The sequence below is a fragment of the Schistocerca cancellata genome, chromosome 6 (assembly GCF_023864275.1).
Source record: "Schistocerca cancellata isolate TAMUIC-IGC-003103 chromosome 6, iqSchCanc2.1, whole genome shotgun sequence".
In the NCBI taxonomy this organism is placed as follows: domain Eukaryota; kingdom Metazoa; phylum Arthropoda; class Insecta; order Orthoptera; family Acrididae; genus Schistocerca; species Schistocerca cancellata.
The window spans coordinates 607,446,596-607,461,129 of record NC_064631.1 but is presented as its reverse complement, the minus strand read 5'-3'; the positions used below and the strand labels follow the sequence as shown (position 1 = coordinate 607,461,129).

General features: G+C 47.2%; 1 protein-coding gene across 1 annotated transcript in view; it reads left to right on the top strand.

The window, feature by feature from the left end:
* LOC126088449 (piezo-type mechanosensitive ion channel component) overlaps positions 1-14,534 on the top strand; it is a 724,612-nt gene that overhangs the window by 349,920 nt on the left and 360,158 nt on the right. The window contains exon 16 of the mRNA XM_049906591.1: positions 3,243-3,386. Within this exon, the coding sequence (XP_049762548.1) occupies positions 3,243-3,386 (144 nt within the window). The remainder of the gene's footprint in view (positions 1-3,242; positions 3,387-14,534) is intronic.

Below are 14,534 nucleotides of genomic sequence, written 5' to 3'. Positions count from 1 at the left end.
TCCTCCGCCCCCCCTCTGCCCGACTCCTCCGCCCCCCCTCTGCCCGACTCCTCCGCCCCCCTCTGCCCGACTCCTCCGCCCCCCCTCTGCCCGACTCCTCCGCCCCCCCTCTGCCCGACTCCTCCGCCCCCCTCTGCCCGACTCCTCCGCCCCCCCTCTGCCCGACTCCTCCGCCCCCCCTCTGCCCGACTCCTCCGCCCCCCCTCTGCCCGACTCCTCCGCCCCCCCTCTGCCCGACTCCTCCGCCCCCCCTCTGCCCGACTCCTCCGCCCCCCCTCTGCCCGACTCCTCCGCCCCCCCTCTGCCCGACTCCTCCGCCCCCCCTCTGCCCGACTCCTCCGCCCCCCCTCTGCCCGACTCCTCCGCCCCCCCTCTGCCCGACTCCTCCGCCCCCCCTCTGCCCGACTCCTCCGCCCTCCTCTGCCCGACTCCTCCGCCCCCCCTCTGCCCGACTCCTCCGCCCCCCCTCTGCCCGACTCCTCCGCCCCCCCTCTGCCCGACTCCTCCGCCCCCCCTCTGCCCGACTCCTCCGCCCCCCCTCTGCCCGACTCCTCCGCCCCCCCTCTGCCCGACTCCTCCGCCCCCCCTCTGCCCGACTCCTCCGCCCCCCCTCTGCCCGACTCCTCCGCCCCCCTCTGCCCGACTCCTCCGCCCCCCCCTCTGCCCGACTCCTCCGCCCCCCCCTCTGCCCGACTCCTTCCGCCCCCCCCTCTGCCCGACTCCTTCCGCCCCCCCCTCTGCCCGACTCCTCCGCCCCCCCTCTGCCCGACTCCTCCGCCCCCCCTCTGCCCGACTCCTCCGCCCCCCCTCTGCCCGACTCCTCCGCCCCCCCTCTGCCCGACTCCTCCGCCCCCCCCTGCCCGACTCCTCCGCCCCCCCTCTGCCCGACTCCTCCGCCCCCCTCTGCCCGACTCCTCCGCCCCCCCTCTGCCCGACTCCTCCGCCCCCCCTCTGCCCGACTCCTCCGCCCCCCTCTGCCCGACTCCTCCGCCCCCCTCTGCCCGACTCCTCCGCCCCCCCTCTGCCCGACTCCTCCGCCCCCCCTCTGCCCGACTCCTCCGCCCCCCCTCTGCCCGACTCCTCCGCCCCCCCTCTGCCCGACTCCTCCGCCCCCCCTCTGCCCGACTCCTCCGCCCCCCCTCTGCCCGACTCCTTCCGCCCCCCCTCTGCCCGACTCCTTCCGCCCCCCCTCTGCCCGACTCCTTCCGCCACCCCTCTGCCCGACTCCTCCGCCCCCCCTCTGCCCGACTCCTCCGCCCCCCCTCTGCCCGACTCCTCCGCCCCCCCTCTGCCCGACTCCTCCGCCCCCCCTCTGCCCGACTCCTCCGCCCCCCCCTCTGCCCGACTCCTCCGCCCCCCCTCTGCCCGACTCCTCCGCCCCCCCCTCTGCCCGACTCCTCCGCCCCCCCCTCTGCCCGACTCCTCCGCCCCCCCCTCTGCCCGACTCCTCCGCCCCCCCCTCTGCCCGACTCCTCCGCCCCCCCTCTGCCCGACTCCTCCGCCCCCCCCTCTGCCCGACTCCTCCGCCCCCCCCTCTGCCCGACTCCTCCGCCCCCCCTCTGCCCGACTCCTCCGCCCCCCCCTCTGCCCGACTCCTCCGCCCCCCCCTCTGCCCGACTCCTCCGCCCCCCCTCTGCCCGACTCCTCCGCCCCCCCTCTGCCCGACTCCTCCGCCCCCCCTCTGCCCGACTCCTCCGCCCCCCCTCTGCCCGACTCCTCCGCCCCCCCTCTGCCCGACTCCTCCGCCCCCCCTCTGCCCGACTCCTCCGCCCCCCCTCTGCCCGACTCCTCCGCCCCCCCTCTGCCCGTCTCCTCCGCCCCCCCTCTGCCCGACTCCTCCGCCCCCCCTCTGCCCGGCTCCTCCGCCCCCCCCTCTGCCCGGCTCCTCCGCCCCCCCTCTGCCCGGCTCCTCCGCCCCCCCTCTGCCCGGCTCCTCCGCCCCCCCTCTGCCCGGCTCCTCCTCCCCCCCTCTGCCCGACTCCTCCGCCCCCCCTCTGCCCGACTATACTTGAGAACTAAGTAATAGTAAATGGGCAATGCCTTAACGGTCACTTCCTTCATGTGCCAGCCACTGTGCCGAGTGCCAGTTTAGTTTCTGCATATAGTAAATGTTTGTCAGGAAGAAAATTTTGACGTTGCCATTCGTGTGGAGGAGGGGGGGAAGGGGAGGGGGCAGTGTGTCGTCGCCTGCTAACGAGTGTATTTAACTTACTTTCACCAAGTTCACTCTACCTATCTCCTCCCCCCTCTGCCTATCTCCTCATCCCCCCTTCTCTCTGTCCATCTTGTCCTCTGCCCTTCTTGTGTCCATCTCCCCTTTCTATCACTAAGTTATTACCCCGAGCTCAATAGCAGGCTGGTGGTTTATAATGGGAACCATACAGAAATGTGTCCCTGTTATGGATAATAGGATTCCCTCAAATCATTGACACGTCAAATACAATTAATTTATTTTTCCATTCATACATGTTTCAATATGTTACAGACATATAATATGGCCCTTTTATAATCGCTTGTGTGGTGACCAATTTTGGTCCTGATACAAGCCTTACAGCCAAAGTGAAAGATAAATGTGTTTCGTAGAGGGCATAATTGAACACTTCCTCAAGGCAAATGCCACATCACCACAAATATATGAGAAATTTTCTGCACTATTAGCAGATTTATTAGTCAATATTGTTCATGCCTATTAATAGCAGATTACTTATATCCCAGCACAGTTCTGTTGAAAGCTCTTTGAGAAGCATCTGTGCTGAAGATCTACCTTTGGTCCAGAAAGAGGTGAAATATGAAGCTATAAAATTGTTCTGCAATCTACCCATGGAAATAAAATGGGTAGAGGTATTCTTGAATAAAAAATAATTAGTCACATAACAGAAAAAAACTGTAAATTGCCAGCATGTGTGTGTGTGTGTGTGTGTGTGTGTGTGTGTGTGTGTGTGTGTGTGTGCGTGTGTGTGTTTTTTGTAGGATAGTCCAATGGCTAATAATATTGAGCAGCAACCCCCCCCCCCCCCCCCCACGCCCCCCCTTACAATCTTACGATTTCATTTTTCCATTGATAGGAAGTATACGATCTGTTTTTATTTGTTATTTATTTGAGTATTTTATTTATTTTTTGGAGAGAATGTGATGACAACAATTGTCTATTTTTTTACATGTTTCTATGAGTAGGATCTAAAATATTATAATACAAACTGAAGAATACTTTTTGATGCGTTTATTTTTGCTTAATTTTTTAGGCAGTTGGATATTGGGCTGGAAAGGTTTGACACAACACAACTGTTCACACGTCTTCTTACACCAACAGCATTTCTGGTTATGACAGTTATACAGCTCCATTATTTTCATAAAGAATTTTTGGAAATATCTGACATTAGGGCAAGGTAAGCTACTTATATTTATACTAATGATCACAAAATAATATTATTCAGGTAAGACTTAAGTTAAATGAGAAACTAATTAGTTGGGACCTCATACAGTACTTCTTCTGAAAAAACAAGGATGTGTTGATTATCTACTCTTTATGTCCGTAGTCTAATATATAATAATCATTGCTTCACTGTATTATATTGAGAGATGAAAATATTTGCTCATAGATTCATTTGTATAGTATTCATTTGTAATACGTTTCTGTGATAGATTGTACCCAAAGTAAGCAAAAGGAGGGGGGGGGGGGGGGATACTGTACTGATTATGCTTATAACATCATTAGACCATTCTCTAAGTAGAGATGAAGGTTCCGAAACTCACTGTATAAGTATTTTTTTGGAAGAATATGAGTGGTTGCTTCAAATAACTTTTATTTCTATGTTGTAAAAAAACTCACTACAGAGAACAAATATGACAGAGTCAACAAGAGTTACTATGCCGCCAGCAGGAAAGATAATCCTTTTACATTCCAAAGAGAACATTATTCACTTGTTGTTGTACATCATCTTCTTGATGTCACCACATGGACCCCAGCCCCCTCCCCACTCCCTCTCCCCCCTCCCCCCTCCCCCACCACCACTTAAAGTCAGGAATTCTTGGTATGCAAGGGAACTTGCTGGCCGGTCCTCTTGTAAGCAGTAGCTGCAGACGTTGGTTGCGCCTTTCTGGTGGCTGTAGTGTCAGATTCGATATTTGTTGTTACCTGTTCCATGGAACTTTCCCCGTCAGTTTGGCCATTTCCTCCTCAGAATGCAATAGCTCGGGCTCAGTAAAAAGGGTATCTGCTTCCATGTATGCTGGTTTGAGTGTCTTGATGGTAACAGTTTCTTATTTTCTAGCTTTATTGATTCTGAAGGCATGGCTTTCCCTTCCTATCACTTTGTACGGATCAGCATACAGTGAAATAAGTCGGGGTGAACTATGTCACCCCAAAGACACACGCGGGACATCGTTTCTAAGTCCTTCAGCATGAATACTTTTTGTCTGTCATGTCTGCTGGAGTTGGTTGGTTGTTTGTATGCTCTTCACTCACTTTCTGAGCCGTTGTGCAAACTGCATACAAAAGTGTGATTCTGTTTGCTGTGTGGGGTTGGGGAAGATTAGTACTTGTGGAGCCTGTAATTGTTCACCATAAACAAATTGCACTGGAGAGTGTTGATGTCCTCCTTTATTGCTGTTTGTAATCCCAGTACAACGAGGGAGAATGCTTCTGTGCACTCTGACATACCACACATTAGTGCCATCTTGAGTGTGTGGTGGAAATGTACCACCAGGCCGTTACTGGTGGGATTGTTGCTTGTGGTGTATGGATGGTAGCATCCACATAACAATGTGAGCTCATTGAATAGCTGGCTCTCATATTTTCCTCCACGATCTGTGATAATTCATGTGGTAGGCTGAACCCAGAGAACCATGTATGTACCATTCTTTTGCCACTGACTCTATTGATATCTCAGTAAGTATTGTGACGTCTGGCCACCTTGTAAAACAATCAGTGATTGCTAACAAATACTTTTGACCTGTAGAGCTCTGCAGTGAGCTGTCGATGTCTGCATGGAGATGTGAAAACCTGCCTGCAGGTGTCAGAAACTGAACAATTGGTGCAAACACATGCCTTCCAGTCTTATTTCACTGACATGTTAGACACATGCATGCCCACACCCAACAATCTTTCTGCCCTCCAGGCCACAGCACTTTGGTAGCAACCATCTTAGCTGTAGCTCACATGCATGAGTGTTGTAAATTGCACTAGACTTCAAAAACTTGCCTACGATAGGATTCTGGAATATAGGATCACTGTTGACCTTTTGCCGCATCACACGAAATTTCTTCTGAGACCTCTGGATTGGTACTCATTTGAGTTGTACTCTGTGCCTCCTCCTTGGAGAGGACTGCATAGAAAATGATTTACATGGTGCTCCACTGTTAATGTGTGCCACCAAAAAGATCGTAGACTGACACATTTCCTTGACATACAATCTGCAATCACATTCTCCTTTCCTGCTGTGTCTCACATTTCTATTGTGAATTGAGTTATATATTCAATGTGCTTGTACTGAGGTGGTAACTTAACCACAATACTTTGTTGGAAAATTGCCAACAGGGGCTTGTGAACCATGAAGACTGTAAAATGTCTCCCCTCTATGTCTGTATGAAAATGTTGGACTGTCTGGTACATTGGCCGCGGTGGCCGTGCGGTTCTGGCACTGCAGTCCAGAACCGCGGGACTGCTACGGTCGCAGTTTCGAATCCTGCCTCGGGCATGGGTGTGTGTGATGTCCTTAGGTTAGTTAGGTTTAAGTAGTTCTAAGTTCTAGGGGACTTCTCACCTAAGATGTTGAGTCCCATAGTGCTCAGAGCCATTTGAACCATTTTTTTGTCTGGTACATTGCAAGCAGTTCATGATTGATGGTGCTCCACTTTTATTCTTGTTGCATCAAATTCTTATAGAAGAATGCAAGTGGCTGCCACTTCCAGTCAGGCTTTTGTTGCCAGGCTTTGCCTACCACTGTCTGGCTTGTATCTACTATAATGTCTATGGGACTGCCTGGTTTTGGATGTCCTAGCAACACTGTCCATGAAAGATGTTCCTTAAGGTCCCAGAACACTGTTTTGGCTGTCGGAAGTCCATGTAATCGTTCAGTTACCTGTAGCATTCTTTTTGGTGAGCAGCATTGTGAGTAGTTCCTGGGTTACCATTAGTCTAGACAGATAGTGTCCATAATAGTTTAGCATGCCCAGAAACTTACGATAGCCTTTGTAAGAACTGGGTAGAGGCATTTTCTCCACAGCTTTGACCCATTCAGGTAATGGTGCCAATTCTGCTGTTGAAACTAAGTACCCGAGGAAACAAACTTCACTCTTTCCCAGACACACTTCACTTCATTAATAATGATGCCATAATTTTGTGGCTGTGGGTAAGTTACGACAGGTGGACTGCATGCTGATCTACTGAAGCAGAGAATAGTAAAATGTCATCCAAGTAACAAAACACAAATGGCAACTCCCTTAGCACTTTGTGCGTGAACCTCTGCCACATCCGTTCAGCATTCCTGAGACTGAATGACATTAAATTGTGTTTGGGAAATCCAAAAGGCCTGGTCATAGGTGTTTTTTAATATCCACTGGAGCCATGGGAATATACTTTTATACAGTCTGTCACATTTAATATTGTTGCACCACTAATGGTATTGTTGTACCACTAATGGTATTACTGAAGTCCATCACGTGAGGAATGGGCTACTGATACAGAACTGTCTGTGCATTGAGTGCTCTGTAATTGCCACATATCGTCCAGGATTTATCTTTCTGTGAAACCATGTGAATTGGTGATGTCCATGCACTATCAGAACTAGTTACAATACCTGTTTGTAGCAGCCAGTCGAACTCTGCCTGCACTGAGAGCAGCCTCATGGAGCCCAATGTCATGGATGACAGGAGACTGATAGCCCTTGAATTGTGTGGATGTGATACTGTATGCCATGAGTGCATTTCCTAATGGCAGTTGCAGGTTTTGTAAGTGCTGGGATGTCGTGCAGTAATTTGTGAAACGTGTCATCTGTGGACAGTGTTCCAACATTGCTTGCCATAACCGAATTGTAGTGCCTTCTGGAGTTGTTCTTGTGTGGACCACCCATGTGTGCCCCACATTATTTAGACATGGAATCGCAGCATTGAATCCCTATGCAGATGACATGGAAGAGGTACTGGACATCTTCATGCAGCAAGCCACGGGCACCTCACACTGTATGAAAACCAACTCTGAAGGAGTTGTAGATAGTGCTTCTCCTGTGTGAATTGGCACCAATTGATAGTTGACTAAATACAGCATGAAGCTATAATAGTACAAAAAATTTGCACATTTAATAGGACCAGTCACACCTGCAGCTGTGAAAGTCCACAATGGGTGAAAACTTTGGTTGAGTTGTGATTCCAGTCGTCTCTCGCCATATGTCAGAATTCTTGAATTGTTGTCTCCTGTCAGTACATGTTGTGTTGTTGCCCACCTTACTTATGTATACTTTATTGGATAGACACTGATTTCTGACCATGTGTCCACCAGAAATTTCTCACCCCAACACAGTCGTGACAAACCGTCATTGGAAATTACTGCGTAAGGTCGATGTTACATTTGTACGTAACATGTATTTCATACATTTTCACATGCTTATATGGTTTCTGCTGAGTGTTTGCACCCTTTAATGCCTCTCTTTGCAATTTGGATAACTGCAGGGTTGAGTGCATTGGTAAACAAGGTTCCCAAAACATTTGTGGTACCAGCACCATTGCCCAATCAATGGTTGTGGTTCAGCATTCTTGTGCTTCTTTCAGATGTGACTATGTACCTGTTGCTGATAGTTAGCTACTTACATACTGAGCTTGGCCTCCTGTGCTGCCAGTTATTCACAGTGTATTCTGTTGGCGTGTGTTGTAAGCATGAATCCTTCATGTTTGTTGCGGAGTTAATACTATTCTCATCTGTTCCCATGTCTGCCTCAGGGCCCTCCTCTCACCTTATATTGATTTTTGCACACATAAAGGCCTGCCCTAGACTGTTTGTGACAATATCTGTAGTGTTGGCTAAGTACTGTAACGGTGTATTTGTCTGTGCTGCAACATTGGTACAGAAGTTGGCTGAGAGTTTCCATAATTGTAGTTCCCATAAGGAGTATCCAAGAAGATGATCTGATCCCATTGAAGTGTGAAGGGTTCTGAGTACTTGTGATGTGCTCTTGTCCTCCATACAGTCTTCCGCAAAATTTTTATGTAAACATAGCTCCAGTGATAAGGTATATCGCTGTATTAGTGTCTCCTTGAGTGTAACATAGTTCTGTTGTCCCAAGGCATCCTCCATTGCTTCTGTAACTTCCAAACGCAAGTGTACAATCACGATATTGAATTTTAATATTTTAATACTCAGCTTGTGTGTGAACCAAAGCTGCGGTCTCTTGGCCCAGAATGACAGAAGCTTAACATTCCCACTTTTTATGCTTGTGATACCTTCTTGAATATTATTCTCTATAGCTTCTGTTGACACAAATTAGCTGTCAAGGATTCTGATCCAATGAAAAACCCTGTTCCATTTTAACTTTTGCCAGGGTTGGCAAATCCATTTCTTCCAACAGTGTGTTTCTCTGTTTTTTTTTTTTTTTTTTTTTTTTTTTTTTTTTTTTTTTTTTTTTTTTTTTTTTTTTTTTTTTTTTCTCTTCAGGGTCATCACGTAAGGTTCTCACGATATAAGTATGTATTGCAGATCAGTACCAAGGGTTGCTTCACATAACTATTTATTTCTATCTCGCAACACACACATTACTAAGAACAAATATAAGAGAGTCGACATGAGTTACTATGCCAACAGAGGCAAAGATAATCCTTTTACTCTCCAAAGGGAACACTATTCACTTGTTATGGTGCACTGTCTGCTTGATGTCACCACAAAGTAAACAGAAAAAGTGTCTAACGTGTCACTGGTATAATAAGCAAAGGTCTTATGACCAACTCGGCAGACATAGACCAGGAAATGACAGAACATTTAATAAAAGTGATAGCTACTACTAGTCAGTAGCTAGTCTTTCACCATCTCATAACTATCACATACAGGTGCAAAGGGGAGTTAGGTTAATTAATGAGGAACTTTTGAACTCCCCTCTCCATGTTGAGACTGGATTCAGTACTGTATATAGTTCAGGACACATCATCTGGTCACTATAAATGCCCTACACCATAGTGTGGCACCTCATAGGGAATGCAGTTATCGTTACTTTGTTCAACCACATGTGGGGAGAGAGGGAGAGCTTGAGCTCATGTGTTGACAAATTTCTCTGACTGAATTATACTTTCCATTTTAATTACTAGAGGTCAACCAGCCACAGTTCTAAGGCTTTAATGTTATTATTGAATCATGTACTGAGAATTATGTTATTCTAGATGTAGCACAAGATGAATCTGAGTAGCAAAACTAAAAATGATGGCATAGCATTAAGGATGACATAAGTTTAAATTTTATTGTAAGCTGTACTGCAAAATTCTAAACATAGTCATCAGTGTATAAAAATGTGTGTATTTTCAAGAAACATAAGCTGCTTCAACAACACAGTGAAAACAGTTTGGATCATAGTAAAAAGTGGGTCAGAAAAATTGAAATGGGAGTATGAAGAAATTAATATTAAAAGACAGTCCTAAGTTGAATAATCTCTTAATTGGCTAAAAAATGATGTGTTTCACAGAGCAGGCCATCATCACATTATATTCAAACCTTTCAAAGTTTACAAAGTCATTTTTTCAAAGATACTTCTGCCATTTGACTGTTAATTATTCATTTATTGAACACAATGATTAATGTCAAATGGTGGAAATTCCTTTCAAAAAATTCTATGTGACTATGTTCCCCCATTAAGGAAAGATCATTTGGCAAAAATGTCTCACCACATCTGAAGCCTTGTTGGCTGTTATGAACTTTTGCAAATATTATAAGTTAATATTTCACAAGCATTTGACTTCGCTGCTATTACAACCCAGACATAATGTTTACCAAATTTTGTTACAGCCAGTAAGGCTTAAGATGTTGCTGGACCTGATTCGCCAAACTTTGATAGGTTTAAATAGAACGTGATGATGCCCTACCCGGGTGAAACACATCATTTTTGAGCCAATATAAAGCATTCTGCAACATAGCACTGTCTTTTAATATTACTTGCAATAGAGTAGTGGAAATTCCAGGATGGAATGTGACAGTACTATGAAAAGGATAGTTGCTCCTCACCATACAGCAGAGATGCAGAGTTGCAGAGAGGTACAACAAAAAAACTGTCAGAAAGTAAGCTTTCAGCCAACAAGACTATCATCGGAAGTAGACAAAAACACACACACACACACACACACACACACACACACACACACACACACACACACACACACACACACACACACACAATCTCTGACTGCTGAGGCCAGACTGCAAGCAGCAGTGCATGATGGGAGAAGCAACCAGGTGGTGGGTGTGAGGAAGTGGCTGGGAAGGGGAAGGGATGGCAGGTTAGGGGTTGGGGACGGTAAATTGCTGCTTGTAGGAGCATACAGGGATGAGGTGGAGAGAGGATGTTTGACGGAGGGCAGAGGAAAGTGGGAGGTAGCAGAAAAGGAGAAAAATAAAAAGACCATGGGTGCGTCGGTGGAATGGGAACAGGGAAGGGGCTAGGTGGGTAAGGAAAATGACTAATGAAGGTTGAGGCCAGGAGGTTATGGGAATGTAGGATATATTGCAGGGAGAGTTCCCACCTGTGCTGTTCATGAAAGAACAGATGACACCGACTGTGAAGCAATAATTGAAATGAAGAACATTGTGTTGAGCAACGTGCTCAGCAATGGAGTGGTCCAGATTTTCCAGGGTCACAGTTTGTTGTTGGCCGTCCATGCAGACAGAGAGCTTTTTGGTTGTCATGCCCACATAGAATGCAGCACAGTGTTCGCAACTTAGCTTGTAGATCGCATGCTGGTTTCACAGATAGTCCTGCCTTTAATGGGATAGGTGATGTTTGTGACTGGACTGGAGTAGGTGGTGGTGGGAGGATGTATGGGGCAGGTCTTGCATGTAGGTCTATTACGGGGATATGAACCATGAGGTAAGAGGTCTGGAGCAAGGACAGTGTAGGGATGGATGAGGATATTGTGTAGGTTCAGTGGGTGGCAGAACACCATTGTGGGCAGGGCTGGAAGGATTTTGGGTGGTAGCACATTCTTCATTTCAGGGCATGTTGAGAGGTGGTTGAAATCCTGGTGAAGAATATGATTCAGTTGTCCCAGTCCTGGTGGTACTGAGTCATGAGGGGGAATGCTCCTCTGCAGCCAGACAATAGCAAATGGGGGAGAAGGTGTTGAGTTTCTAGAATGTGGGTAGGGTGTCCTCACTCTCAGTTCACATCAGATGACGTTGTCAGTGAATCTGAACCAGGTAGGAGGTTTGGGATTCTGGGTGTGTAGGAAGGATTCCTCTAGATGGCCCATGAATGAGTTCATATAGGATGGTGCCATGTCTTCAGATCTGAGGTACAGCTATGGGCACCTGCATGGTACTATCCTATGCCAACCTATTCATGGGCCATTCAGAGGGATCCTTCCAGAACACACAGAATCCCAAACCCCTAACCCCTAACCCAGTTCAGATTCATTGATGACATCTTTGTGATGTAGATTGGGGGTGGGAACAACCTATCAACATTCCTCCAGAACCTCAACACCATCTCTCCCATTTACTTCCGGTGGTCCTAGTCAATCCAACAAGCCACATTCCTTAATTTTGACCTCCATCTCAAAGATGGCTAAATCAGTACCTCTGCCCATATACAACCTACCAACCCCCAGCAATACCTCCACTTTATCAGCTGCTACCCATACTATACCAAGAAGTCATTTCCATATAACCTAGCCATCCATGGCCACCGCATCTGTAGTGACGAGTGGCCCCTCTCGAAATATATCGAGAGACTCACTGAGGCCTTCATGGACCATAATTACTCTCACAACCTTGTACAAAAATAAATCTCCTGTACCTCCTCTCTCCAATCACCCGCTACCTCTCAAAGTTCTACCATCTGGCCACAGAGCAACATCCCCTCACGACTCAGTTCCACCAGGATTGGAGCAACTGAATTGCATTCTCCACCAGGGTTCTGAGTACTTCTCGTCATGCCCACAAAAGAGGGATGTCCTACCCACTATCCTTCCACCCCTTCCACAGTGGTATTCTGCCATTCAGTGAACTTACATAATATCCTTGTCCATCCCTACCCAACCCTTGCTCCCAACCCCCTGCCTTATGGCTCATATCCCTGTAATAGACATAGATGCAAGACATATCCCGTACACCCTCCCACCACTATTCACTCCAGTCCAGTCATAAACATTTCCTAACCCATAAAAAGCAGTGAAACCAGTCATGTGATAACAAGCTAAGCTGCAACCACTGTGCTGCATTCTATGTGGGCATGACAACCAACAAGATGTCTGTTTGCTTGTAGCCAAGAAATATCTGGACCACCCTACTGCTGAGCACAATGCCCAACATGACGTTCTTTGTTCCAATGACTGGTTCACAGCCTATGCTATCTGGATCCTTCCTATCAACATCAGCTTTCCTGAATGCACAGGTGGGAACTCTCCCTGCAATATATATGTTCCCTCAACCCTCCCGGCCTCAACCTTTGTTAGTTAGTTTCCTTAGCCATCTAGCCCCTTCCCTGTTCTGATTCCAGCACTATACAGCTCTCTTTTCCACCAACACACCCACGGTCTTTTTGCTTCTCTCCTTTTCTGCTAATCCCCCCCCCCCCCCCCTTTCCAACCTCCGTCTAGCCTCCCAACTGAATCTTGCTGCCCTACCCACTCTCCACCTCATCTCTGAATGCTCCCACAAGCAGCACATTACAGTCCCCCACCACTATCCTGCTATCATTCTCCTTCCCCATTCCAGCTTCCTCCTTACCCCTACCACCCAGCTGCTGATCACAGTCTGGCCTCATCAGCCAGAGACTGTGGTCCTGTGTGTGCGAGCTGTGTTTGTGTGAGTGTGTTTATGTTTGTTTCTGAAGAAGATCTTGTTCACCAAAAGCTTATTTTGTGAGAGTATTTTTGGTGTGCATGTCTGTATCTCAGTACCTTGGTGAGTAACATTTATCCTTTTCATAATACATGTAACAACAATAGAAGTTTGCTGTACCACCACACCAGAATAGACTGGAATTAATTTGATGAGGAAATTTCTCAAAGAGTTAATAATGGGCTCACCAAAGGTAGCCACAAAATTGCAGACATTTTTGATAACATTTTTTGTCAGTAGAAGATAATTTAATTTTAAACACATTGTGATTAGATAGTGTATCAATTTTATGAAAAAGCTTTCTAAAATAAATTTTCATGTGATAATGAAGGCATCAGTAGTATTATAATAAAATGTTGTTCCAATGAATACTAAGTTGTGATGTTTGAAATTTTCCCGGCATACTGTTTGTTCCATAAAAAACACGGGAGAACTGCCGTAAGTCAGTAACATCTTGCTACGATATTTGGCACAGTCTTTTGGCCATCTTCAGGTGAGTACAGCTGGAGAAGTACTGGTGAATACGCGCTGAGCTCTGCTATTTAAAGCCAAAGGGGGCTGCGTTGCGCATGCGCTGTGCATGTACTGTTAGGCGTGCGCGTTCACAACTCCGTGCGCTGTGCCTGGCGCCCTCCGCGGTGAAAACTTGGCATTTCGATATCAGATCGATCTTCATCTTTATACCGATAACTACGTTGACCTCGAAGTTTCTCTACAATGGGATTCCAAGCAGAATTTAACTGGTAACCGCTATCTCGATTGATAAGAGTCTCGCTGTCTGACAATTTTATTTCTATGGATTCATTTATAATTGAACTCCAGAAATTTGATGTTTGAGCCACAATTTTTGTATCATTGTAATTCATTGAATGGCCAGTAGAAATGCAATGTTCAGCGATTGCGGATTGGTGGGTTGGAGAAGGCGAGTATGCCGCTGGTGTTCCACAATACGTTCCTGCACCGTTCTTGATGTCTGCCCTATATATGACTTGCCGCAATCACACGGAATCTTGTAGACTTAGATAGGTGGAATCACATAATACAACATTGATCTTATTGACGTAATCATCCTTTGTCATAAGAACCGTAGAATTTCCTTTGTCCGATTTTAAGACAACTGTATCCACATCTGCTCTTAAATTACGGAGAGCTCTCCTTTCCATAGGTGAGATATTACTCTTCGTAGGTGCACCTCTAGTCAGCACATGACAAGACTCATGTCGGACTTCCTCCACTTTATCTGTATCAAGACGGCGTGCAGCTTCTTCAGTGGCACTGACGAAGTCTACAAATGGCGGTGAAACAGGTGTGGGGGCAAAATTCAGACATTTTTCTAAAATATCATCACTGGTGGGATCCATTAAGGATGACCTGGGCCTACGTAAATCAGGTGTCTACAAGATTCAGTGTGATTGCGGCAAGTCATATATAGGGCAGACAACAAGAACGGTGCAGGAACGTATTGTGGAACACCAGTGGCATACTCGCCTTCTCCAACCCACCAAGT